The sequence below is a fragment of the Crotalus tigris genome, unplaced genomic scaffold (genome assembly GCF_016545835.1).
Source record: "Crotalus tigris isolate CLP2741 ecotype Arizona unplaced genomic scaffold, ASM1654583v1 scf7180000017741.1442986301:2390832, whole genome shotgun sequence".
In the NCBI taxonomy this organism is placed as follows: Eukaryota; Metazoa; Chordata; class Lepidosauria; order Squamata; family Viperidae; genus Crotalus; species Crotalus tigris.
In genome coordinates, this window is record NW_024096608.1 from 1622880 (window position 1) to 1647796 (window position 24917).

The 24917-nt window shown below is 44.9% G+C and overlaps 2 protein-coding genes and 1 long non-coding RNA gene across 11 annotated transcripts in view; 2 read left to right on the top strand and 1 right to left on the bottom strand.

The window, feature by feature from the left end:
* The window catches only part of TRPM1 (transient receptor potential cation channel subfamily M member 1), a 29046-nt gene extending 26736 nt beyond the window's left edge, over nucleotides 1-2310 (top strand). For all 8 annotated transcript variants that reach the window (XM_039340115.1, XM_039340116.1, XM_039340118.1 and 5 more), the window contains one exon: nucleotides 91-2310. In XM_039340115.1, the coding sequence (XP_039196049.1) occupies nucleotides 91-1324 (1234 nt within the window). In that variant the 3' untranslated portion in view covers nucleotides 1325-2310. The remainder of the gene's footprint in view (nucleotides 1-90) is intronic.
* On the bottom strand, nucleotides 1573-5803 carry LOC120306589. The gene is made up of 3 exons (XR_005556353.1): nucleotides 5671-5803; nucleotides 2318-2494; nucleotides 1573-1706 (listed from the first exon to the last, which is right to left on the bottom strand). It is a non-coding gene; the product is annotated as an uncharacterized LOC120306589 (long non-coding RNA).
* Nucleotides 3449-24612, top strand: MTMR10 (myotubularin related protein 10). Of its 2 annotated transcripts, XM_039340125.1 has the most exons (16): nucleotides 3449-3686; nucleotides 5730-5790; nucleotides 8963-9099; nucleotides 10659-10731; nucleotides 11300-11442; nucleotides 14208-14298; nucleotides 15376-15544; nucleotides 15779-15866; nucleotides 16425-16513; nucleotides 17833-17963; nucleotides 18788-18857; nucleotides 19112-19182; nucleotides 19626-19795; nucleotides 20303-20473; nucleotides 20840-21022; nucleotides 21698-24612. In XM_039340125.1, exons 1-16 carry the CDS (start codon nucleotides 3633-3635, stop codon nucleotides 22295-22297), a joined length of 2301 nt encoding a protein of 766 aa, XP_039196059.1. In that variant the 5' UTR covers nucleotides 3449-3632; the 3' UTR covers nucleotides 22298-24612. The 2 variants fall into 2 exon arrangements, with proteins under 2 accessions (XP_039196059.1, XP_039196060.1); XM_039340126.1 differs by lacking the exons at nucleotides 3449-3686; nucleotides 5730-5790 and adding an exon at nucleotides 6386-6531.
* Nucleotides 24613-24917: the final 305 nt, after the last annotated feature.

The following is a 24917-nucleotide window of genomic DNA, read 5'->3' on the forward strand; positions in this document are numbered from 1 at the left end:
CCACTTCCTAATTTGGAACTTATGATTGGGCAGTGGACAATTGGACATCCGCCTGTTTTGCTTAACCCTCCGTTTCTTTCTACCCTCTAGAGTTGAAAATATGTCAATGAGATTAGAAGAAGTGAACGAAAGAGAGCATTTCATGAAAGCTTCTCTTCAGACGGTGGATCTTCGGCTTTCTCAGCTGGAAGACACCTCTGGCCGAATGGCAACTGCTTTGGAGAAACTGGCCGGCATTGACACGGCAGAGCTGACTCTCCCACGCTCCCGGGCCTCCTCTGAATGCGATGCTGCTTACCTTTTGAGGCAAAGCAGTGTGAATAGTTCGGACAGCTACAGCATCTATCGTTACCAGACGGATGAGCTGCTCTATGACACGTTGCCCATGCCAATGTCTCCAGCACTGGCATTGCATAAAGCCGATTCCAAGATGCAGCTGGCCCCAGAACGTCAAGGAAGCCTCCGTTCTGCCTTGGGCCCAAATGCGGTGACCTCTGTGGAAAGCAGTAAAAACACCTTAGAGGTAGTTCAGGCTGTCCCTAGATCATATTCCAGTTCAGTAGACCAACAGGACCAGTCTCCAAGTTATGAGTCCATACCTCAATCTCTTACGCAAACAGAAAGTATTGGGAACAGTCAGTCTGGAATCCAACCAGCTCTGCGGTTACCTTTAGGGAAGACCAGATTGGGAGCCACCATCTCTTACCCCTTGGACAAGCCCAGAGCAAGGAGATACTACCCAGCTGAAACAGGCAACGCTTCTCATGCCTCCATAATGAAGTCAAAGAGTTTTATTTTTGCACAAGGTAGAGATTTGGTTGCCGGATTTAACAACTGGACACTGGTGGACCAAGAATATAGGACTATCACGAACCAAGTATGCCCTTCTGTGGTTCAACAATGGACTGCTGAATGGAAGTATGAACTTCAGCAAAAAATGGATGATGACCCCCCTCCCGAATATCCAGGTATTGTGCCTCAGCTGGAGAATCCAATAGAGCAGAAGTATTTGCTGGCCAACCCTGAAGAGACTAGTGAGATGGGCAAAGTTGAAGGTCTCAGTCCCTCCCCTGTGTCCTCCCCTCTCATCCAGAAGAGGACAACTTGCAACCGAGACTCGGTGAAGTTAGGAAGAACTTGTAGGAATCCACCGGGGCGGTCAAGGAGTTTACACAGCCGTTCTCAGAGAACCAAGTCCATTAAGGAGAGGCTAAATAGGCCAGGACATGCCAGGAGCATCAGTAGCTTGATGGTACCTTCTGGATCTCCAATGGAGGAGTTGAAAACAAATCAAGAAAAACCTTCCACAGAAACCACATGCTAAACGTGGCCTTTTTCGCTGAGTGAGCCACAGGAGATGAAATTGGACTGGCTTTGCTAAGCCTTGACAAGAAAAGACTGATAGGACAACACTTCTCAACAACCTGAAAGAAGGTCACACACAAGGAGACCAAACCTGTTATCTCATTTTCTTGTGTAGCCTACTCTCAATGATGGACAAAGGGAAGCAGATTCCAACTGGACATTAGAAAAAACCTCCTAACGGTGTGAAAACTGATGACTAAGAGAAGAGGAGAATCCACTTCATTGGAGGTTCTCCAGCACAGGCTAGATAGCTGGTTTGCTAGAGAGGCTTTCAACCGGATCCTGAATTGAGCAGTGGAGCCAACCTGATGGTTTCCATCTCCTCTTCCAACTTGAGGACTCTATGAATGGATAAACGCAGCAGAGATAAAGAAAGATAAATAGACATGATGGAATGACAGCTTAATTGTCTCCCTCCCTCCTTTCCTTCCTTCCTTCCTTCCTTCCTTCCTTCCTTCCTTCCTTCCTTCCTTCAAGACCATCAGCCCTTCACAGTTCAAAGATGAAGTCTTTACCATTATTCCCAACTCATGCAAGAATCTCTTTAATTTTGCAGAAAAGCAACCTCCATCGAGGTCCTGATTTCCTCTTCTCCTTTCTCCAAGAATGCTTCTCTCCCACCCTTCCCCAAATATTTTTTTTTACAAAAAAAATAAATGGTTTATTTAAATAAGAGAGGACTTGGGTTTAATGGAATGCAGAAGTTAATTTTTCACCCACAATGGGGCAAAGGTTTAGAGTTACTTTCTGGGTCTGTCCATTTTGTGAAGGGAATTTCACAGGGCTTTTCTTTAGAACTTCTTTAGAAGTTCATAAGCAGTAAAGTGTAAAGTGTTTTTCATCTTTGGCAACTTTCAGATGGGTGGACTTCAATTCCCAGAATTCCCCAGCCAGAATGCCATCATTTCTAGCTAAAAAAAATCCATGGAGATGGAGTGCTATTGTTTCTCACCTCAACAATTTCAACATGGGTGGACTTCAACTCCCAGAATTCCCCAGCCAATTCAGGAAGGAATTCAGAGGGGGTTTTTTTGCTTGCAATTTTCTCTCTTTTTCATTCTCTCTGTTCTTATGTCCATTCTGTTGCAAACATTGCTGTGTTCATCTGTGACTTCGAGAAGAGCTTCTCCTTTTAAAGCAAACAGGTTAAAATCTAAAATGGCTAGAATATTTTTTTTTTATGCCTGTGTCTTTAAAACTGCCAAACAAATCTCTCTGGAGAAAATCCAGGATGGGTTTGAATGCGGGGGATGAAGGAGAATATTTCCTAACCAGCTCCATCCAGCTGAGCCCTCACTTGGCTGGGCATTTTGTTATTTTAACCCAGAGGTCAATTGCAACTTTAGAATTCAGGGGTCATGCTGGTTAATTGGAAAATCTGCCAGACTCAGTGAACATCTAAGATGCAGAGCTGTCTATCATGTTTGACCTATGGAATTCAAAAGGATGCTGGAAGCTTTGAACTCGGAGCATTGCATGCAGGCAGGTCTCGTTTTTGTTTATTTGCAGCTCCCTCGCTATTTTATTTGGGGGGATCCCAGATTTGGACTGCAAAATCCAAAGGGCCTCTAGGGGGCAGCACCTGCACACACCCCCAAAATGGCTTTGCTGTCCCCTGTTGGCCAGGTGCTAGCAGTTGACCCTCATGCTAGCAGTCCATATCTGGCAGACCTCCTTTCTTTGAAACTTCACTTTTAATCCTGGGTTTTCCACCTAAAGTTGAGTGTTTCTCAACTTTGGCAACTTTAAAATATGTGGACTTCAACTCCCAGAATTCCCCAGCTAGCACGCTTGACCGGATTTAGCATCGCGTTTAAAAACAAGAGGGGGGAAGGAGAAAGAAAGCCCCACACATTTTTGTCCCTCTTGGTCTGCCGTCCGCGAGCACCGCCTACTCCGCCTCCGCCTCCCTCCCTCCCGTGGTTTTCCCCCATCCTCCCAGAGACCCTCCCCGCGGTTGCTAGGATACTCGAATAGGCGGAGCTCCTCCCCCTCCTCCGCTCTCCTCGTTGGCTCTGCCCTCACGGCGACTCCTCCTCTCCCCGTCGGGGGCGTGGCTTCGCGAGCCCAAGGCGCTTCCCCTCCGGCGGCGTTCAGTGGCTCTGCCGCTTCGGCCGGAGGAGGCGGAGTGGGAAGGGGTGGGGCGTGCTCGCCGCCCCGCCCAGCGAGGTGGGGCCTCCATCCCCGCCCGGCGCTGCCGGGGAGAGCGACCAGGGCCGGCCTGCCTGCCTGCCTGGGGACCCGCCGCCTCCGCCGCCGCCGTCGTCATGTTCTCCCTCCGAGCCCCCAAAGCCACCTTCAAGTCCTACCTGTTGCCGCAGGTAAGCGCCCGAGGGTCCGCAGCCCGCCCCATGGCCCGGGCGGGCTCCTCCCTCCCTCCTCCTCCCCTCCGTCCCTCCAGGCCTGGGGCTGCCCGGGGAGGGGGGGTCCTCCTCCGGGTCCGAGAAACTCACCTGGCGGAGTCTAACCCTAACCGTCCCCTCCCCGCGGAGCAGACCCGAGCAGCCCGCCGGGGGAGGGGTCCCTTTGCAGGCGAGCCCCTCCAGGCCCATCGCTGGGGGGGGGAGGTCTTTAAAGAGACTAGAGACAGTCACTTGTCTGAAAGGGTCTAGGTTCTCCTGCTTGAGCAGGGGGCTGGACTAGAAGACCTCCAAGGTCCCTTCCAGCTCTCTTCTATTCTTAAAAGCCCCCCCCCCCCAAACCTCCCTCGCAGAGCTGCAAGAGGCGGCGGTGACTCACCTGCTCGCCCAGGTGAGCCCCCCTGCCCTCAGGGATCGGCTGCTCCCTGCACCCCGCGAAAGGAAGATCCCTGCCGGGCAGGCTGAGCCCAGCCAGGACACCTTTTCCTTTGCCCCTCCGGGCAAAGATCACCCTGGCTTAATTGCAGGCAGTCCCACAATTGCAGGGATGGGGAAGCCCCCGGGGGCTGAGCCCAGAGTGCCCCTCTCCCTGGTCTTGGATGGTCTCTCTGGAAGATGCCCCTTTATTTCCAGGCTTGGCCCCATAAGGATACTTCGGCTGGACCACCTACCGTCCCAGGGGTCTCCCGTTTAACATCCCTCCCCCTAAAAATGCATGGGTTTTCTTTAGCAGGGCTGGTTTATTCCTGCTAGCGAATCTGGTTTTTCAAGAGCTGCTTAGCCAGGAGAAAAGGCAAGCAATGCATCAGGTGGTTATCTGAAGTTAAGGGGAAAAAAATAGTCCATTCGGTTGATAAGATCAGAGGAATAAACACACACCTTGGAGCGAACAGTTTGCCTTGCAGAGATTTTGTGCGTTTGCAACATGAAAAGAGTTTTCTTTGCTGTAGTTGCCTAGCGGAATAAACACCCTGGAAAGCAGATTCACGTTTGGCCTTTTGGATTTGAGCTCCTCTTTAAATTCTCCACCCGGTTAAAGCCATGAGATGAGGGATGAGGTTTAAAAGCCAACCGGGTATCCTCTTTGGAAAATGAGGATACCCCTCGATTGGGGTGTTCATTTCCAGAAAGTCACTGTTTTCATTGTCATGGGAAAAATGTGCAAATAGCTAATAATTTTAATAGGCCAGGGAGTTATTTTTGGAAAGGATACTTCAGAATGGAAGAAGGAGCCTTAAGGGTCAATAAATCAGCCAGTTTTACGGTGGGAGCCTCTGAATGCAAAAACATTTGGATGGAGTTTGCTGGTTTGAAAAGAAGGGGTGCCGTCACCACAAAGTTCACAGACACAAAGGAAAGTGAACCACCAGGCTTGCTCAAACTGGCTTGACCATCTTTTACAGGTCACTTAATGCTCCAGGTGACGGTGCTTTCTGAACTCCGTTGTTGCTCTGTTCCTAGAGTTGTTTCTTAACCCGGTCACTTTAAGATGGGTGGACTTCAACACCCAAAATTCCCAGCCAGCCTAGTACAGGTAGACCTCAATATACGACTACAATTGCAACTAGATTTTCTGTGGTTAAGCAAGGAGGTGATTAAAAAATTCATGCCCAATGTTATGGCCCTTTTTGCCATCCTTGTTCAGCAAATCCCTGCAGTTGTTAGGTAAATCAGGCTATTGTTAAGTGAATCCATTCCCTTCCCCCCCCCCTTGACTTTGGTTGTGGGAAGATGGCTGGGAAGGTTGCAGATGGCCATCGCGTGACCCTGGGATGCGGCAAGCGTCATAAATACATGCCCATTGCCAAACGCCCAAATTTTGATCACATGACTGTGTGGGGATGCTGCCGAAGTTGTACGGGTGAGGATAGGTCCTAAGTCGGTTTTTTCCGCTGTTGTGACTCCAAATGATCACTAAACGAATGACTGCAAGCCGAGGACTTACCTGGACTCGGCCGATTTGATGTGTTGTTGCATATTTGCCCTTCTCCTCCTGTTTTTCAGGCTGAAGACAAGATCATTCCGGAACCTCGACTTAAGAAACTGGAGCCTATCCTACTGCCAGGTAAACATTCCAGACAGGTGTCAGAACAGGCTTTGCACCCCACAGGATTTTCTGCCGGAACGCATTTCTGAATCTTTAAGAGATTGCAAGACCCAGGTTGTTCCTTAAGGGCCTGTTTTCCTTTTTTTCGGCATTTGTTACTCCTTTTTCAAGCCACAACGTTCCTTTTTTCTTTGTGTTGCCAGCCTGGACATTGTACCTTTTGGACTATTTGTTCTACATATTGTAATAGGTCACCTGTCCAGGGCAGGCTCTTTGAAGATCCTCTGGCTTTCAGAAATAGTCCTTTTTTAAACGATAGATATTCGGGATGTATTCACCAAACTGATCTCCTGCTTTTGAGCAGACGGCTTTTCATAAAGGAAGAAAGGAGAGCTGTATTCATTTCTTTGCCAGCTGGCACTGGCTATAAAATTAAATCGCCTGGCAGGCTTGTGACCTTTATTTCTGCAAATAACCAGGAATGGAGGAGGAGGAGGATTGTGCCTGCTTGGGCCTGATAGAGCAAAGTAGAGGGATTGCCTCTTTTCCAGCTGCTCCGTTATCTCCTATAAAATCCCCCAAAGCTCATTGCGGGAGGAGAAGCTGCTTGCTACAAATCAGGAAGAAAATAAAGACATCTAACAAATGTCTGCCAATATTTATTGGCTGTTTTTCCGGGTTGTTTTTTTTAAATACTTGATGCATGGATATTTTACGAATAACTTTACAGAGTCAAGAAGCAGGCATTGAGCATGGAAGGTATTGTTCTTAATGTTTTCTTGCTCTGAATGGTTTGGAGGAATAAGAATTCCCTAAGCCAGGGGTAGGCAACCTTGGCTCTTTTATGACTCGTGGACTTCAATTCCCAGAATTCCTGAGCCAGCAATGCTGGCTGGGGAATTCTGGGAGTTGAAGTCCACCCATCTTCAAGTTGCGGAGGTTGAGAAACACTGACTTAGCCTTTCATTTGTACCAAGTGATGCTTGCCTGGATTTGAATTTTTGGAAGTGTCTTTTGGGTTATTTGAGCAAAATCTGTAAACGAATAATTATGCTACTAGCAGAGCTGAGCTTCCCATGCTTGTATCTCTCTTGCACTGATGCTCAGTGATTTATTAGCATTTTGTTTCTCTACCTGTGTCCCTGGATTTTCCTGATCATGGCCGTAAGAACAGTGGGAGCAGATGCTGGATTGTGACCCGCTAAGATCTCAAAGGAATCTTGTACAGACAGGGACACCTTATCTTGATAATCCTAAGCTGGCCATAAATTTAAAAGGGTGATATAGATTTTTCATTGCCTTTCTGGGAACTGTGTTTGCGTAACAAGGGGAGAGGGGGAGGTAGTTGTGAGTTGGAGAGTGATATTCCTAAATTCGGTTGCCTGAAGGGGCAGACATCCACCGAGAAAATGCAAATACACTCCTGGTGGGAACTCATATTTATAGGTCATTTCCAGCATGCAAACTTCAATGCAGTGAGTGTGTGACATCAGTGATGTTCAAAAGTACTGGGGTTTGGATCCCCACCAATTTAGAGAACTGGGACTCTTTTGACTTCCCAAGACCAACTCTGCTTACTGACCGTTAGCCGCACCTCAATTTAAGGCTACCGCATCCCCCCTTTTCATCTCTACTCAGCTCCGCATTCCAGCCTTTTTATGTCAGATGGTAACATGTTGATATTTCCTGTGTTAGTCCTTTCTGGAATTTCCTGGTTGATGTAGGAGAAGCACAATGCTCCTTCGGGTGTTAACTGAGGACAAATCGGTGTTAGATCCTTGTAATCAAGACTGGAAGCATCTCTCCTTGCCAAACCCCATCTCTCTGCCCAGCTAACTCTTTTCCTTTTCTTTGAAGACTGCACCATCGACTAAATCCAAAGGAATAAATAAACACATTGTTGTGTTAGGAAATTCAGATGTTGCCTGCTCTTTTTAATAAATGCATCTGAGACAGAGCTCTAATTTCCCAGTAAATCTTTGTTCTAGGCATTTGTGGCTTTGATTTGCACGGCTTGCCTTAGGATTTCGGCTGGCTCTTAATTCTGGTGTGGATTCTGCAGTTATAAGTGTGTTGCTGAGTTTTGTTGGGTTCTTGGAAAACAAATGAGCTTTTTCTTTTTTTGCCTCTGACATCGCTGTTTGAGTCATTAGCACATGTTTATCATTCAATGCTTGGAACGGCAAACGGAAGGAGAAGGGTGCCGGACTGTGGCTAAATTTAGAGTAGGCACAATGTTCGAATACCTGCAGATGGAGACTTCCTTTCTTGAAGATCATTTTCTCACTTTTGGTCCTTGTAAGTTTATGATTGGGGAATAGAAAAATATTAAAAATGGACTCTTCTTTTGGATTGGCGTTCTATGAACAAGGAGAAATTTTAATTATTTCTAAGTGGGTTTGCAAGGAAAGCATGGGCCACCTGCAGTTTCTCTCAAAGATGTGAAGTTCCATTAGCTCTGGGTCAACAGCAAAAAGAGTTTCCTCCCTTTAAATGTGAGTTTTTCATTGCTTAAAAGCTTTAAAACCTCCTGTCTTTGAAAACATAATGGGTCCAACTGGGACAGTTTAATATAAATAATTTAAAATCCATCAATAAAAGTAGATCATGCTTTAGAGCATTCATTGGGCTTTTTAGAAATAAGTTTTTAGTAGGCCAAGTAGTGCTTCAGATTCAGTTTCAAAAGGACACAAGGACCCAGATGTAGCATCTTTCTGTAGCTATTTAAAGTAATTTCATCTTTTCTTAGAATTCCAAGGTAGCTGTGGAGAACAGCAAACCAGCCAAGGAAAGATGCAGCTGCTTTAAAGAGATACAAGGACATGTTGTGCTCACGCCCCTCATGCTTCAAAGAACTTTTTTCAATCAAATCCAGAGTTTGTACAACACTAATTTTTAAGCCATTTTTGACGAACAACATTCTGAAGTCACAAGTTCAGCTAATTTAATTCAGTGGCTCTTCACTTCGGCTCCATGGATTTCTTGGCGATCTGTGGATGGATTTCAGAGGGTCTGTGAATTTGGAAAATGGAGGATAAGGGAAGAGCCCCTTTATTCAATTTTCTACAATTTTTGCAAAAAGGAGTCCATAAGTTTCATCAAAGGTCCCATGCCACAAAGCAATTAAGAACCGCTGGTTTCGTTGAAGATTTCGTGCAGGGATTCCACCAGCTTTCTTTTCTCTCTTCAGGTGAAATTGTGGTGAATGAAGTGAACTTTGTGAGGAAATGCATCGCAACGGATACGAGCCAATATGACCTCTGGGGAAAGCTGGTCTGCAGCAACTTCAAGATATCCTTCATTACAGATGACTCCAACCCTCTTCAGGTTGGTTGGATGCCACGATATGAACAGAAGTGCGCAGAAACTGTGGATTAACTTGACAAAATGTCTCCAGCGTCCAGGTCATGGTTGTCCCATGCTTTTTTGTCCAAAAGGCAACTGGACTTTCTTGGGTTTTTTTTTTCCTTGAAGACGTTTCACTTCTCATCCTAAGGCTACAAGAAACTGCAGGTTTCAAGGGTCTTCAGTCAGAACTGAAGAAGCTTCTTGGATATGAAGCGAAATGGTTTTAAGGGGAAAAAAAAACAGAAAAGTCCAGTTCCCTTTTGAAAAAGCACCTTTGGGTTTAACTTGGCAGCTCTGGTTGCGTTGGGGGGTTTCCCTGTTCTCTTTTGTAAGGACCCTGTGTGGAATCCCCACACGTGCCTAGGAGGTTTCCTCTCGTAGACAGAGGAAACCTCTTTGAACTCAGCTTCCAGTCCTGCTGTGCAATTCTCATTTTGCAATACAGCGCAGGGAAATAACCCAATGAAAAAATATCCAGATTTTGCAAGTTCAGCTGTCTGGTGTATGTACCTCTTTTCCCTGAATTTGCTCTTTGGAAGTGTAGCAAAGGCAGATAGATATTGAGGGTTTTTTGGGGGAGGGGTATTGGGGGGGGAAGGAAAAGCAAGCAAGCACTATCTTTTTTAAAAAAAAGAAAAGGAAACTTTAAAATATATATAAGCCCCTGGGGCAGGGGTTGGACTAGAAGGCCTCCAAGGTCCCTTGTAGCCCTGGGATTCTGTATAGGTTATTTTTTTAGAAATACCTTACAAAACTTCGGAATACGAACATGGATGCTAAAATTAAATAAGTCCTGTTTTTTTTAGTATAAATAAGAATGGAACAAAAGGAAGTGCTTTCGAATGACTTTGGAAAAGTATCCCAGTGTCAGGCTGAGATGGAAAATTTGGAATCCAACAATATCTGGACAGCTGCATTAAATGCCAGTCACATTAGTTGCGAGTCCAAACAGTTAGGAATCAGGGAGGGGCCACAACTTTTTTCTTGAAATTTAAATCATAATACTTGTGACACTGTGAATCACAGATAGTCCTCGACTTCACTTCTGTTGCTGGGTGAGACAATTAAGTGAATTTTGCCCCATTTTGTGACCTTTCTTGTCATAGTTGTTAACTTAGTAACATGGTAGTGAGTCTGGCTTCTCCATTCACTTTGCTTGTCAGAAGGTCGCAAAACGGGATCACGCGACCCCCGGGACGCTGAAGCCGTCATATTTATCAGATGCCAAGCATGTGAATTTTGATCACGTGATCCTGGGGATGGGGATGCTGCCATGGTCCTAAGTGTCAAAAACAGACATAGGTCACTTCAGCAGTCAAGGACCATCTGCATATAAACTGGTTTATTTTTATTTATTATTATTTTTATAATGTCCATCTTCCCTACAAGGCGAGTCTGAACATCTAATAGCATTGTTCTCCCTGCGCCCCCTTAAAAAAAATCCAGAACAATGCTAATTTTGTCCTTTGTGCAGCAAGACACGACTAAAATTAATGTAGTTCATGTGTTTTATCTTGATTACATCTCTTCTGTTTCAGAAGTTCCAATACAGAAACCTTCTCCTAGGAGAACATGATGTTGCCTTGACATGTGTAGAGCAAATCGTCACAGGTAACGGCCAGATGAGTTACTAAACCTCTCCACTAATTAGGAATTGAACGCAGTTGATCACTTGCAGAAACAAAAATACATATTTACAGGCTTCATAAGGCCTACTTTTCATATGCTTTGTGTCAAGGTTCCAACTGTCAAACCCAACCAAGAAAGACCTTCGAGACATTCCGATCTCTTAATGTAAAACTTTATGGAGTACATCACTTCGGCACTAATGAAAGCAAAACCAGCTCTGGCAATACCCCTCCCAAACCCAAATAGTAAAAGCATTGAATTCTCCCTCCTCCCTCTAGGTCAGGTCACGTTGCCCAATCAAGTAGAAAAAATATTGTTATGAGAAAGCATCTCTAGGTCTGACCAGACACCTGGTGTAACGGCCTTGAGTCTCATGGTCTGGCTTCTTAATCTTTGAAGTCTGCATTCCAAGCCTCTCCCCTCCCCCCAAGTTTGTAGGCAAGCTGGGAAGCAATATTTGTCACACCAGCAAAACCGTGTTTCAAAACTTGACACTTTATTTTAAACAAAAGCTTATAATCTCTCCTGCCTCTTCCCTCCTTTCTTGCAGTGAATGATACCAAGAGGAAGCAGAAAGTCCTCGGCCCCAATCAAAAGCTGAAGTTTAATCCAACGGAATTAATTATTTACTGCAAAGACTTTCGGATTGTGCGGTTTCGTTTTGATGAAGCTGGATCGGAAAGTGCCAAAAAGGTACGGGTCTTGAATATTTAAGAGTTGAAATCATGGGCAGAGGGAGCTATTGAACGAAGGAAATTTTTGCAAACTATTAATGGCAGGAAGAAGAAGAATTGAATTGAATCCACTCATCAAATAATAGGAATTTAATAAATAATCAACAAATAACTGAAATCTGCATAAGGAGTGACTGTCCTCTCATCCACTTTTCCTCAAAGAAGCAGATCTGAAAATTTCACACGTAGCTTCTGGTTGGTTGGAATCAAGAATTTTCCTGACAGATGGTTCAACCTTCTGCACGTATATAAAACCTCCCAAATGAACATTTGGGCTTGGGTTAAAAAAGAAAAAAAAATGGAACAAGAAGACCATTGAGTGTTACATGTGCCACTAGTTGGCACCTGGTTTAAATTTCTCATACAGCTGTGTATTTAAGCAAGGGTGTTTTTTTCCCCTCTCCAGCTGGTGGAAACTCTAAATATCTAACATCCTGAAACAGACGTGGACTTAGTTGATCTTATTTAGTGGTCCAAAATAGATTTTTTTTTCCTCCCCACAAAATGGAAGCATAGAACACAAAGGGACTTTTCAGTGTGTTGCTCACATTGGTGGTTCCAAATGTTGACACTGGCCGACATTAGTAGAGTTTTAAACTCACAACACGTACAGTGCAAATAATTTGGAGTGTGTTGCTTTGGGTGCTTTTGCACCAATCGTGCACCTATCAACTTGCACGCAAACCAACATGGGAATGAAAGATGGTAACATGTCGAGGAGTAAGAAATATTTCTAACGTGGATGATTAGCTTAAAAATCTGTGCAAAAGCCAAGTGCCATGTCCAGAGAGCCAGTACACTTTGGATTGTTTCCCACGTCAAGATTAGTTAGATGTCCCCATCGGTTGATTAGCTTGGCAGAGAGGTAAGTACTGGCAGTTCCCAAGATGGCATTTCCTTATGATTTAATCAGTACAGGAAATGCATAATTTTTTCATCTGAGGGAACATATAAACAGTGGGCTTTGACCCTCCAAGACATCTTCCTTGTTCTTTTGGCTATTGTTATTTTTCCCAGCACAAGGCTGATTTTTGAGCCGTCAGAATAAGATCAACATGGCTCTGATCCTGCTTAACGGCCATCTGCTTGAGGAGCAACTTGAAAGGAGCATTGCCAATCGCCTGCCGTATATTTTTAGCTGGAAGATTAGGCCCATCTTCTCAGCTTTCCATATCACATCTATCTTTCAGCTTGCTCCAGTTCTCTTTAGCCCTGGGTGTTGTTGATGCTACTCAGGTTCCAGGATTCATAAACCCGATTGAAAGCCGAGTATCATGGTTGTGGTTTTGAGCCCACTTCTTGTTGGCCAAGGAGAAGAAAAGAGAATGCTTACTTCTCTGGAGAGAGATCAGGAATGTTTTATCTTTTCCAGCCGAGTCTGTTCATTCTTGCTTCACCTTTTTTTTTTTCCAAAAAAAGAGGGCTCCAGAGGAGGAAGGCAGTCTGTGAGTTACTATCTGTAGGCATCTATGTAGTTAGTACTACAGAAGAAGCAATTCCAGGCTCTTCCACTTTCTTTTGCTCTTTTCATGTGGTTATTTCCTCTAAACAGTTTCCTTTGGAGGAAGAATATGTCTTTAGGGGGCAGAAGGGGGCAACTACTGAGATGGTGGGGATGCTGTTGAGCCTCTCAGCCTTCTGCAAGGCCATTTCTTGATGTTGTGTCATCACCTGGATGATTATGGCTGAATTTTTCTGGCTCTTTTCAAGATGTTCGAGGAACGGGAATAGAAAAACTTTGGGAAGTGAGACCACGATTACTGCTATACTTGAACAATGGCCCCAAATCTTATCCTCAAAATTCAACCCTTTTGCCCATCTTGATTGACATATAGCCTATTTGACCTGAATAAGTGGATTGGTAGAAACCAAAGAGGAGGTGGAAACACTGCTGGCTTCGGTTCAGTTGATTTTGCCTTCAAGTGAGTCAGGCGGGTGGGGGAGGAAAGGGAGGGAGGGCAGCTGGGCTTGTGAGCAAGACCCTTGAAGAATTCAGTCAGCTACTTGGCAGGAAGTTATTTCCTTCAAGCAGGATTCTGAAATGACTCTTGCTTGAGAGAGCTGGGAGGACAATGGGCTTCGGTTTGATGGCTCAGCTGAGCTTCATGTTTCTTGGAGAAGAATAAGAACCGTTTGGTCAGAATTAGTTTCCCCTCTTGATTTATCCCTTGTAGTTGTACAGAAAGCGCAATCTTTCCTTGGGTCTTCTGTAGGAATGATTTCCACCCCCCCCCCCAAAAAAAACCCCAACCCTGATTCTCAGGAAGTAGGAACTGAAAGTTGAAGTGGTCAGTTTCCACCCAAGATGTTTCAAAGGTTCCCTTTTTGCACCCTAAGCACTTCTGAAAATGAGAACATGATTAATTTGTGAAATATTTTCTCCTGCTAGACAGAAAAAATGTTGACCTTTTTCCTTTTCCATGACATACAATGGAAGCCATTGGCAGCCTGGCCACTAATAAGAAGTGGCATCCATTAAAACCCATGACAAAGGCGTTACTGTGCGCAGTTGCTCTTTGTAGGCATCAACAGCTAACAAATTAGACATTTGGGGGGGGGGGTAGGGAAGGAAATCAAAGTTGCAGGCGTCCTTGGAGGCAGCATATTTTTAGTGGTTGTTTTTCTGCCCCTTCGTAATTTCTCAATAAAAATATTTTTTTAAGGGGTTCTGGATTGCTTGTTCCCATCTGAAGATTGTTTCTCTTTTTCTTCCTCCACCTTCAGGTGTGTCTTGCAATAGCACACTACTCGCAACCCGCAGACCTCCAGCTGCTTTTTGCATTTGAATATGTGGGCAAGAAATACCACAATCCAGGTAATGGAGGCCTTTGAGACGCTAGGTGCGGGGGTGCTTTTTAAATTGGATCCTCCTGGATATTAACTTCTGTCCCAGTTATTTGATGATTCAAGAAGCCCCGTGGTCTTGGGCCATGTATATTGTTCTTTCTATGTTCATCTGGTTTGATAAAAGTAATGCAGAGGAAGATTTAGTAGAAGAGAATCCATTAGTAGCTCAGGGTTGAGTTCTGGTGCTCTCTGAGTTTGGTGGCTTTCTTGCAGATGTTTCATGATCTAACTAGGTCACATCGTCATTGAGAATCCAACTACCCAGAGGAGTTTGGGGACCTTTGCTGGTCTCAAATGTATCAATCCTTTCCGTTTATATGTCTTCGTTCATTGGACATCTGAATAGGTTCTTCCCCCTTCCACTGGCGATAGGCTTCTTTCCTGGTCCAGAAGTGTCTCACTGAGGATATGCCAGAGTCTTGCTAGATGGCTCAGTTGCTTTCTGCCCAGATCTTGGCTGTTCCTGCTGAGTTGGGTGGCAACCTTCTCCACTTAGTGGTCCGCCTATCAGTTCCAATTTTCTAGAAATGTCTTTGGGGAAGATGCAAGTTTTATTACTTCTAGAACTTCTTTATTGAAGACCTTCAGAATAATCTCTGAAGCTTGGGAATGATGGGATTTGAATGTCACTAATTCTGTATTAGACGCAGATGTTATAGAAGAAGTGGGGGAAACGGGTCCATCCCAACTTTTAACATAAGTCATACCAGTTCTCCCATGAAGCTGTGGGAGACGTTTTGTCCTATCAAAAACTTTTGAGTGCTATTCAAGCAGCAGAATAGCAGATGGGCAAAGTGACCCCTGCAGAACCACAGACCAGGAGAGTCTGACAACAGTTGGAGAATTAGGGAAACTTAGCCTAGTGATCACTGCAGTTAAAAAACAAAAACCTCACTGTGGTTTACAGCACTTCAGTTCAGGTTTTTCCTCTGTTAAAAATAACCACATTGAATGTTGATTGTGCTCTGTTTTTCTTCTAAAATCCCTTGCCTCTGTGTGTTTCCACTCTGAAATGAAAATACCATCCTTGCTTTGTTTCTTCCAGTAAAAAAGGTGAATGGAATAGACCCTGGAGGAGGAGGAGGAGGTGGGGGTGGTCATCATCAGACTCCCTTGTTTGAAACTTTCTCAGACTGGGACAGAGAGATCAAGAGAACGGGAGCATCCGAATGGCGTGTGTGTTCGGTCAATGAAGGTTACATGATATCCACCAGGTAAATCTTCCTAAGAAAGTGGCAGGATATGTGGGAAATGTAGGACATCACCTGCTCTTCCCATGAGCTCTTCTCTTTAGAGATGACCACCGATGTCTACTCGGAAGGAGAAAGGGTGTTCGGATGGCTCGGACGTCTTCTGGGGCTCCATATTTTTAAGATCTTGGGTTGGAATTCAAATGACTGACTTCACACTTCCAAAGATGGGTGTTTTTTTCTGTTTTCTTTCCAAAGTCTTCCAGAATATTTTGTGGTCCCCTCCTCTCTGGCGGATCAAGATCTGAAGCTGTATTCTTACGCTTTCACCGGACGACGGATGCCAGTAAGCGTGAAGCTGATGTGGTGGGCCTTTCTTTCTCAAGTGTCAGAAGGGAGGGTGGTGAAAGAAATGGAGGCTGGTTTGATGGGTTTGTTTTCTTTTTGGCAAGCCTCCGTGTTGGGATAACAACAAACAAACAAAAAATATCAGAAGCTTGGTAGCACCTTTTCTGACAAGTTTTATTAAAAGGCATATGCTTATTAAATCTGTTAGTTGGAAAGGATGCAATCAGATTCTTGCTGTTTTGACGCCATAGATCAGTATTCCTCAATCTTGGCAGCTTGAAGATGGGTGGACTTCCAGAATTCTGGGAGTTGAAATCCACCCATTCTCAAGCTACCAAAGTTGAGAAACACACCCATAGATTAACTCTTCTCCTACTTTCCTAGCAATTCAGGTCCCTACCCTTTGCCCTGTCATTGAGCTGCTCGCAGGCACTTTTTGAATCTTTTGTCTGTTACAATCAGTTGAAAACAAAGTTTTTAAGATGCTGTTGAATTTCATTATACAATAATGTGTGGAACTTACCACCCACCTTAAAAATCTACCTTGGTTTCCTAGATGTGGTGTTGGAACCATTCCAACGGGAACGCTCTGGTGAGGGTGGCCCATATCAAGGACAGCTTGCAGCAACGAAAAATAGACCAACGGTAGGGATTGTGCTGGCCTGCTTCCATTTGCCTTGTTTTCAACCTAACTTTCTTGCCCAAGCTGAGAAAGCAGAGAGACAAAATAAAAGCGAGGTCAACCATTGACCAGGATGGTGGAAGATCTCCTGCCTCCAAGGTCCCTTCCAGCCTGATGATTCTGTGTTCCTTTGGCTTTCTGCTCGACAGGGTCCTCTTAAAGCACCATCTCCCTCCAGATAGCCAGTGGTGAAAATTGCAGATATTGGAAGGAACTCTGTTGGTGGATGGATGGATGGATGGATGGATGGGGTTGGGTGAATGGATGGGTGGGTGGGTGGATGGGAGGGAGGGAGGGATGGATGAGTGGGTGGATGGATGGATGGATGGATGGATGGATGGATGGGTGAGTGGGTGGGTGGGTGAATGGATGGGTGGGTGGCTGGATGGGAGGGAGGGAGGGATGGATGAGTGGGTGGATGGGATGGATGGATGGATGGGGAGTGGGTGGGTGGGTGAATGGATGGGTGGGTGGTGGATGGGAGGGAGGGAGGGATGGATGAGTGGGTGATGGATGGATGGATGGATGGATGGATGGGTGAGTGGGTGGGTGTGTGGGTGAATGGATGGGTGGGTGGGTGGATGGGAGGGAGGGATGGATGAGTGGGTGGATGGATGAGTGGGTGGATGGATGGATGGATGGATGGGTGAGGGTGGGTGGGTGGGTGGGTGGGAGGGAGGGATGGATGAGTGGATGGATGGATGGATGGATGGGTGAGTGGGTGGGTGGGTGGGTGAGTGGATGGATGGGTGGGTGGGTGGATGGATGGGTGGATGGGTGAGTGGGTGGATGGATGGATGGGTGAGTGGGTGAGTGGGTGGGTGGGTGGATGGATGGGTGGGTGGGTGGATGGATGGGTGGATGGGTGAGTGGGTGGATGGATGGATGGATGGATGGATGGATGAGTGGATGGATTGTTAGAACATCAGATTGAGGGGAACTGGCTTATTAAGTTTCAAGGGATGTCCTTATAAATCATTTAACCCTGTTTCATATTATCAAGTCTTCACAGAAAGGCCAGGTAATTGACTCAGCTCTGAAGTATGATGGGATGGTGTCACTTCTCTTAGCCACCCTCTGCTGGGGCCATCTGGTGCTTCCTAGAAGAGTATTTTGGGGTTGGGTGTGCCCTTGCCCACAGGATACAGCTTGGGGAAGGAGAGGGGAGCTTGCAGCTGCACTCCAGGCTGAGAAGGGACTTTGGGGGCCAGCTGTGGGGTGAAGCTGTCATGAGACACTTCTAAAAATGTCCTCAGTACCATTTCTCTTCTTTTTCTTTTAGGATTTGCAATGCTGTCACCAGAAGTCATCCACAGAGGAGTGACGTTTACAAGTCTGACTTAGATAAATGCCTGCCAAATGTCCACGAAATCCAGACGGCTTTCCTGAAACTGAAGCAGTTATGTGTGAATGGTAACGTCTTCTAAACCAGGGTTGGTTCTTGAAATTGCCAAAGAGGCGGACAATCTGAGACAAGCAGATTCCATGTAAAACATATTAACTTCTCAAAGACGAGTCCAAAAAGGATTACTTAAATAACACTGAGCATCTGGTAACAACCGCTCTCTAATCGTATTAAGTCTCGAGATAAGAAGAAGAAAAGGCTTCTTCTGTGTTTCTAAATATATACTCTGGATTATTTTTAATTCTCAAAACCTGGAGAACGTAAGTGCGGGAGGACTGCAGTATCATTTCCACTTCCCTTTGTGTCATCCGGGGAATGAATATCCAGATTTGGCTCCCATCTTGGCCTAATTCTTTAAATATCTATACGCAGCATTATTTTGGGGGGAGAATTAATCTGATTAATATTTGCCATATTTTTGGGTAGGGCCAGTCATAGGCTTAGTGGAAGGTTCTGGAGCAGTGGTTCTCAACCTGTGGGTCGGGACCCCATTTGGGGTCGAATGACCATTTCACGGGGGTCGCCAAACCACGCTGTCCGCCATTTTTTTCCCTTTTCCCTAGCTGTCCTACTCCCTCTTATTGGTGGCCACACCCACTTGGGGGTCACCACAACATAGGGAACTGTATTATGGGGTCACGGCATTAGAAAGGTTGAGAACCACTGTTCTGGAGGAACTTGTATGCAAACCTTAAAGAAATGTGTCCATCTCTCCTCTCTTAATCCTGCTGAAGCAACCTGGAACTGTTGTGTTTGGCCTGTTTTTCAAAGAGAATCACATCATCCTATAATGCAAAGACATTCTTGAAAATAACGTATCTCTTTGTCTCAGAGCCTTTTGAAGACACTGAGGAGAAGTGGCTTTCCTTGCTGGACAATTCACGTTGGCTGGAGTACGCAAGGTAGGAAATCTGGAGGGCCACTTCCCATAAAAACAAGATCAATTAAAGATTAACGTTATTATGACTTGCAAATAATCCTCAGAAAGAATCTTATCTACACCTGTTGTAGAAGACCCTAGTTCTGAAAACAAGACTCTCTTTCCGGGGCAATCAGCATTGCCAGGCATTAAAGCTAACCTTTCTGGAAATTTTGTATGATAATTAACCTGTACGTTCATCTAAGGTGATCTAGATTTGGGGATCTCTTGATCTAGAATCTTCCTGAAGCATGCTGCAGAACTGGTCTACATGCTGGACAGCAAACATGTTTCAGTAATATTACAAGGTAAGCTAGTCTGTTTTGAAAAACCGTGTTGATGCTCATACAAAATCTTTAGGTGACCGTCATTAAGCATTTATTAAAAAAAATAATTATTTAATTATTTAAGGGAGTGTTGACACCATGATCAGGATTAATTCTCCCAGTTCTTTCCCATAGACTTATCTTTACTCCACGCCATAAACAGAACTCTGTTCTTCTCTCATCCAGCCTCTTCCTAGCATTCATCTCGTACAGAGACACGTTAAACCAGATTGATTGCATACGGTTGACGTTTTGATGAGTTGTGTAGGCTGAAGCTGGTTTCGATGAATGTTCATGAAACTTGATACTCTGTAATGAATGTATATTTCTAGACGGTCACTTGTTGAGCAGGGGGGCTCTGGTTAAATTATACAACATAGGAAAGCAGTTTTGTATTAAAAACACATCATTCCTTCCTTCCACAGAAGAAGAAGGGCGAGACCTAAGCTGCTGTGTGGCGTCTCTTATCCAAGTGATGTTGGATCCCCATTTTCGGACCATCGCTGGATTTCAAAGTCTGATTCAGAAGGAGTGGGTCATGGCAGGACACCCGTTTCTGGACAGGTGCAATCACTTGAAGAAATCTGAAAAAGAGGTAATAGGATGAAAAAAGTCCCAAGTTGAAGAAATATGTAGGGGTAGTTAGCATTTCTCCACCCAGAAAAGGTATTTCAGTGATCTGTTTCATTCAACAGGGGAGAGCGGGCAAGGGGCACGGAGTCAGTGTGCATTGACTATCCTGATCACAGCTTGAGCTCTTGTGAGTCCAGGCAAATGCCTGGTGGATCAGTGCAAAAAATGCTTGGATCAAGACATTTAATGGTGGAACTTAGTGAATCTTTCTTGATCTTCCCACTAAAAAAAAATACGGAGAGCCAAACCTGCTTCATACTTGGATGGAAACCAGTAAGAAATCCCACAGGTGTTGGGGACATTTGGAAGTCTGAAAGGACATCATTAAAAAGACCACAGGAAGCCAACTCATGGTTGAGTCTATAAAGTCATTAGAGTTGAACTCAACTTGAGGGAGCTTTCATTTGCTTTGTAATCAATTTAGGCCACCACAGAGGTCTAACCTCTGTCTGTCTCCTTCTCCCTCTAGTCTCCTTTGTTCCTGATGTTCCTTGACTGTGTCTGGCAGCTACTTGAGCAGTACCCATCGGCCTTTGAGTTCTCTGAAGCTTACTTGACCATACTGTACGACAGCACACGGATCTCACTGTTTGGTACTTTCCTCTTCAATTCTCCACATCAGAGAGTAAAGCAAAGCACGGTGGGTGCCACATATGACCGGCCAATTTAAGAAGGACACTTGAGGGTCAAACCATGGGGCAACACTGAAATGTGTGAAGAGCCTGATCTTAGCTGGAGTCAGGAGAGTATCTGTCATGGTAGTAGTACAATTGTGATTTTTGTTTCTGAGCAGGCATGCTGCACTTCAGTAGAGCTTTTCCGTTGTGTAGTTTACACTTCAAAGGAAAGGGTAGTGTGAGGCACAGAACCTTTTGTGCTGTAGAATTGTGACAATGCTGGACTTTGATTTTTAACCTTTATCGATCTTTGAATAGAAATAAATCTCAACTCAGGGAAGGAGGTCTTGGATGCTTCTTTGAACCTCTTTTCGTTTGTCTGCTTCCAGGAATTTGCCATCAGCAAAAATATTCAGCTGGGTGATGAGAAAGGGCTGAGATTTCCTTCCGTTTGGGATTGGTCCCTTCAGTTCACAGCGCGGGATCGCCTGCTCTTTCACAACCCCCTGTACATTGGGAAGAGCACACCCTGTGTGTGCAACGGGACCGTGAAAAGCTTTAAACGATCAAAGGTAAGGACAGGGCAATGGGGCCAACTTATGGGACACCAATTAAGGCAAAGTCTCTTTGAAGCATTTCCGTCCTATAACCACCACCACCCCATATCTGGGCTACTCTGTGTGGGCCTCAGATCAGAAAAGCCAACTCCACGGGAAGGCTGAATTATTTTGATTGAGGTTGGCTGTCATAACAACTTGCAAGTCTGATTGTGCTGGACCTTCCTCCCTCTTATACTTCTGTGAATTGGGGAGGTGTCTTTCTGAGCCTCTTCAGAATATTGTCTGCCTGTGGCAGGCTTTAGCCATGTTTCACCCATCACTGCTTGTATATCTTTTCCTTACTCTCTATGGCAGTGATTCTCAACCTTGGCAGCTTTAAGACATGTGGACTTCAACTCCCAGAATTCCCCAGCCAGCCGACACTGCTCTCCATGGTCTGCCTCTCCTTAGACCAAATGAATCTGGCCTTCCCTGCCTGCTTCCCCTAATCTTTCACAGCCATATGGGATCCCCAATATGTTATTGAAGGTCTATCCTTGAGGACCTGCAGAATTTTGGACTAGATAGCCATAGGTCATATCTTTGGTTGCCTTAATTTTGCTTCTTGATTCAGTTAACATGAATCAACCATAATCTGGTGCAGTGAACAATGGGAAACTCAAACTTATTCCACCTTTCGCTCCCTAGAAGAACTACAGTTCAACCCTCAGAGGTCTCCCATCTTCCTTCAAGAATGGACTCATCAACGAACAGGACTTCCTCCCCAGGAGAAACTCCCTGATCCTCAAACTGAAACCCGACTTCCTTCATCACATGGACAACACTACCAACGGCATGGAGCAGTATTTCCAAGACTGGTTCTCCAAGCCAACGGACCTTCACGGTGTGATCCTGCCCCGCCTCTCCGGGACACAGATCAAGCTCTGGAAACTCTGCTACTTCCGTTGGATCCCCGAGGCCCAGATCAACCATGGGGGTTTCATCACAGCCTTTCACAAAATTTCTCTGTTGGCCGACGAGGTGGAAACCTTGAACAGGAGCTTGAGGCAGCACAACAGAAGTTCCCGGCTATTGGCCAACGCACCTGAGCAGGACCAGAGTCGCCTGTACTTCCGAGCCCACGGGCTCAGTGACGGCTCCACCACGCCTGACTTTCTCTCGTCCGCTTTTCCATTCTCCCCTGTGGGCAACCTCTGTCGGCGCAGCATCCTGGGCACGCCCCTGAGCAAATTCTTGAGCGGTGCCAAAATTTGGTTGTCCACCGAGACCCTTGCCAACGAAGACTAACCCTAGGAGCCAGCGAAGAAGAAGAAACGGCAGTCTTAACACGACACCGCTAGCCGGAAGCTGTCCTAACTTTATAGACCACATTGATGTTTTTGCACAAAGTATTTAAAGGCAAAATCCTCATGTTTTCATAATGCACAGGTTATTATTTTTGGTTTAGTTTGGTTTTAACGTTGCAACCGATCCGTTGATCGTCTTCTTGTTTCACCCGTGATTCTTCCTGCTGTCTTGGTTGATAGGACTCGTGCTTTTTGAAGTTGATTCACCCTCCTGATGCACATCGAAGGTTGGGCTTGATGATTGTGCTTTATTTCTGTTTGTGAGGCTCCTCTGTTTGAGTTGACAGCTGAAGCCTGCAGCTTGACAAGCGGGAATGAAGGGAGAGAAATAGCAAAGAAAACAAAAGAGAGAGAGAGAGAGAGATTTGCGGGGTGACTAACCAGTGCAAAATACTAGAGCAATATATTTTTCCCCCCTCAGGTGGTAAGACCAATCTCATGATGATTTAAAAGTTCACATTGCTGTGAATTTCAGCCAGAACTTTTACAGTTCCATTCAAGTAAATTAAATTAACTTTATGCCTCCCTTTTGATCATCAATGGTTACGTTTGGCCCAGCTCTCTTATTTATTTATTTAGAGTTTGAGATTGCCTTGTAGTTTACAAAAATCTGCCTCCAGAATTGCATATGCTGCCAATGAGTTGATGCTGGTGTGACAGTTGGTGTCTCTTAGCTGATTAAAATCAAGAAACTAGTTGGAAAAATCTTATGGCTTTAACCTGGTTAAAGGATAAAGAGAAATAACTGCCCATATTGGCTCCAGACATTGTAGTTTGGGACCGTTCTATCAGCATGTATGCAAAAACAACATTTTTTTAACACTAACCTTAAAAGTGCCTTTTCTTGCATTGACGTTAATATTTGCCTGGAACTCAGTTATATTCATTTGATAAGCTAACATTCTGCCTCTTGAGGTAGCCCGTTTCCAGTCCCCTTCATAGTGATTTCTGGAGGTGCTTTAAAGATTATTATCCTCTAGCCAGGAAAAGAAATCTTAACTGACAAATTGTTGAGTATTAACTGACTGTGAATGGGCCATGGATGGGCTTGGTCAGAATCAGCATACTTGGAAGGAAATATTGTTTTTTATATATAGTTAGGGACTCTTTTTTTTTTTTTTTTTACAATTTAGTTCAGTGTTTCTCAACCTGGGCTACTTTAGGATGGTGGATTTCAACTCCCAGAATGGCTGGGGAATGCTGGGGGTGAGGGCCACTCATCTTCACGTTGCGGGGATTGAGAAGCACCAGTTTAGGTTGAATTCAGCCAAGATGTTGGTAGAATTCTTTAAGAGCCCCAAAGGTGTCATGATTGCAGGATCTGAGGGGTAGTGTGTGTGTGTGGGGGGAGGGGGATTTTAGGAGGATTTGGGGCAATCTGGACATGCCAGGGACATTCAGTCGTGTCTTGTTTGAGCAGGTAGAAGTGTTTTGAAAGATGAGTCACCGCTACCATCCTGTACTGGGAAGATGGCTTCAAGGCCTAGTCAGGAGGCCACGGAAACCTCTTCTGTTTTGTGAGATGAATAGTTCTCTGGAAAATGTCTTGTGTTCGGCTCCATTGGGAGAAGAGAACACCCACAAAGGTTCTCAAATATTTTAGGTACTGATGCTGATCCAACAGTAGACAAATAGCACATAGTCACAGTTCTGCTGTTTGGGACAAGGAAAGATTGGATCCCATTTGATCTCCTTCCTCACAAAATAGACCTTTTAACGTGCGCTGTGTGGGGCAACCTGGGGATCAAGCCTACCGTTTGCAACCTGTCTAACCATTGTTGAATTGGGGTCCCATTATCAAGTCTGTTATGCTCTCCTCCCCTCCCAACCCCCAACTGTCTCTGCAGTTGGTCACCCAGCTGCTGATCATTCAAGGACATTAATTACATAACTGAAGTCTCTTTCTGAATCATCTTAACCATCTTCAATGGAGCAAAAGTTTAATTTTCTTAACTGTTGAGTTCCTTCCATCCAGGATTTTTCGTAGGGGTGAGGGAAATCAATTCCTTTTTATTAAGGTGACTTTCTTATGGATTCTCTACTTAAAATGCTTTAGTCTTAATGGCATTTCAGATGTATCAAATTTTGCTAATTAAAGTGGGATGAGTATATATATTTTGCAAAAAAAAAACAACCGATAACTATGTAAGGTGATTAACTTTTGAGATGTGTATTGTATGTATGCCTGACCCTCTTTTTACAGGAATTTTTTAATTGTGCATTTTTGTAACGTGTGACTTTCCTTTTTTTTTTTTTTTACCCATGTGGTATGGCAGAACTTTGCCTTTAAATAGTTGCCCTGATGAAATGGGAGGAAAATGGCTTTGTGTGATGGTAGTGTGTGAAGCAGATACAGGCGGTTAACTACAGTTAGGTAGGCCTGTGATTGCTCATGTCAGTAGATCTGCTAAGCTAATTTGGCAGGGAATGCTCATGAAATAAGCATTATTTACTGTTAAGGCATCGTGCTTAGCAGGGGAACCTGACATAGGGGTCTTGGACCATAGAATCTTAATTCGTCTTAAGTGAAAATACCTCTTTGAAGTGAATATGGTGATCAG

Bases quoted from the DNA above. Each gene is read 5' to 3' on its own strand.
- MTMR10 (XM_039340125.1), top strand. From the start codon at position 3,633: ATGTTCTCCCTCCGAGCCCCCAAAGCCACCTTCAAGTCCTACCTGTTG. The intron at 9,100-10,658 runs GTTGGTTGGATG...CTTCTGTTTCAG, and splicing joins ATGACTCCAACCCTCTTCAG to AAGTTCCAATACAGAAACCT. The intron at 20,474-20,839 runs GTGGGTGCCACA...GTCTGCTTCCAG, and splicing joins AGAGAGTAAAGCAAAGCACG to GAATTTGCCATCAGCAAAAA.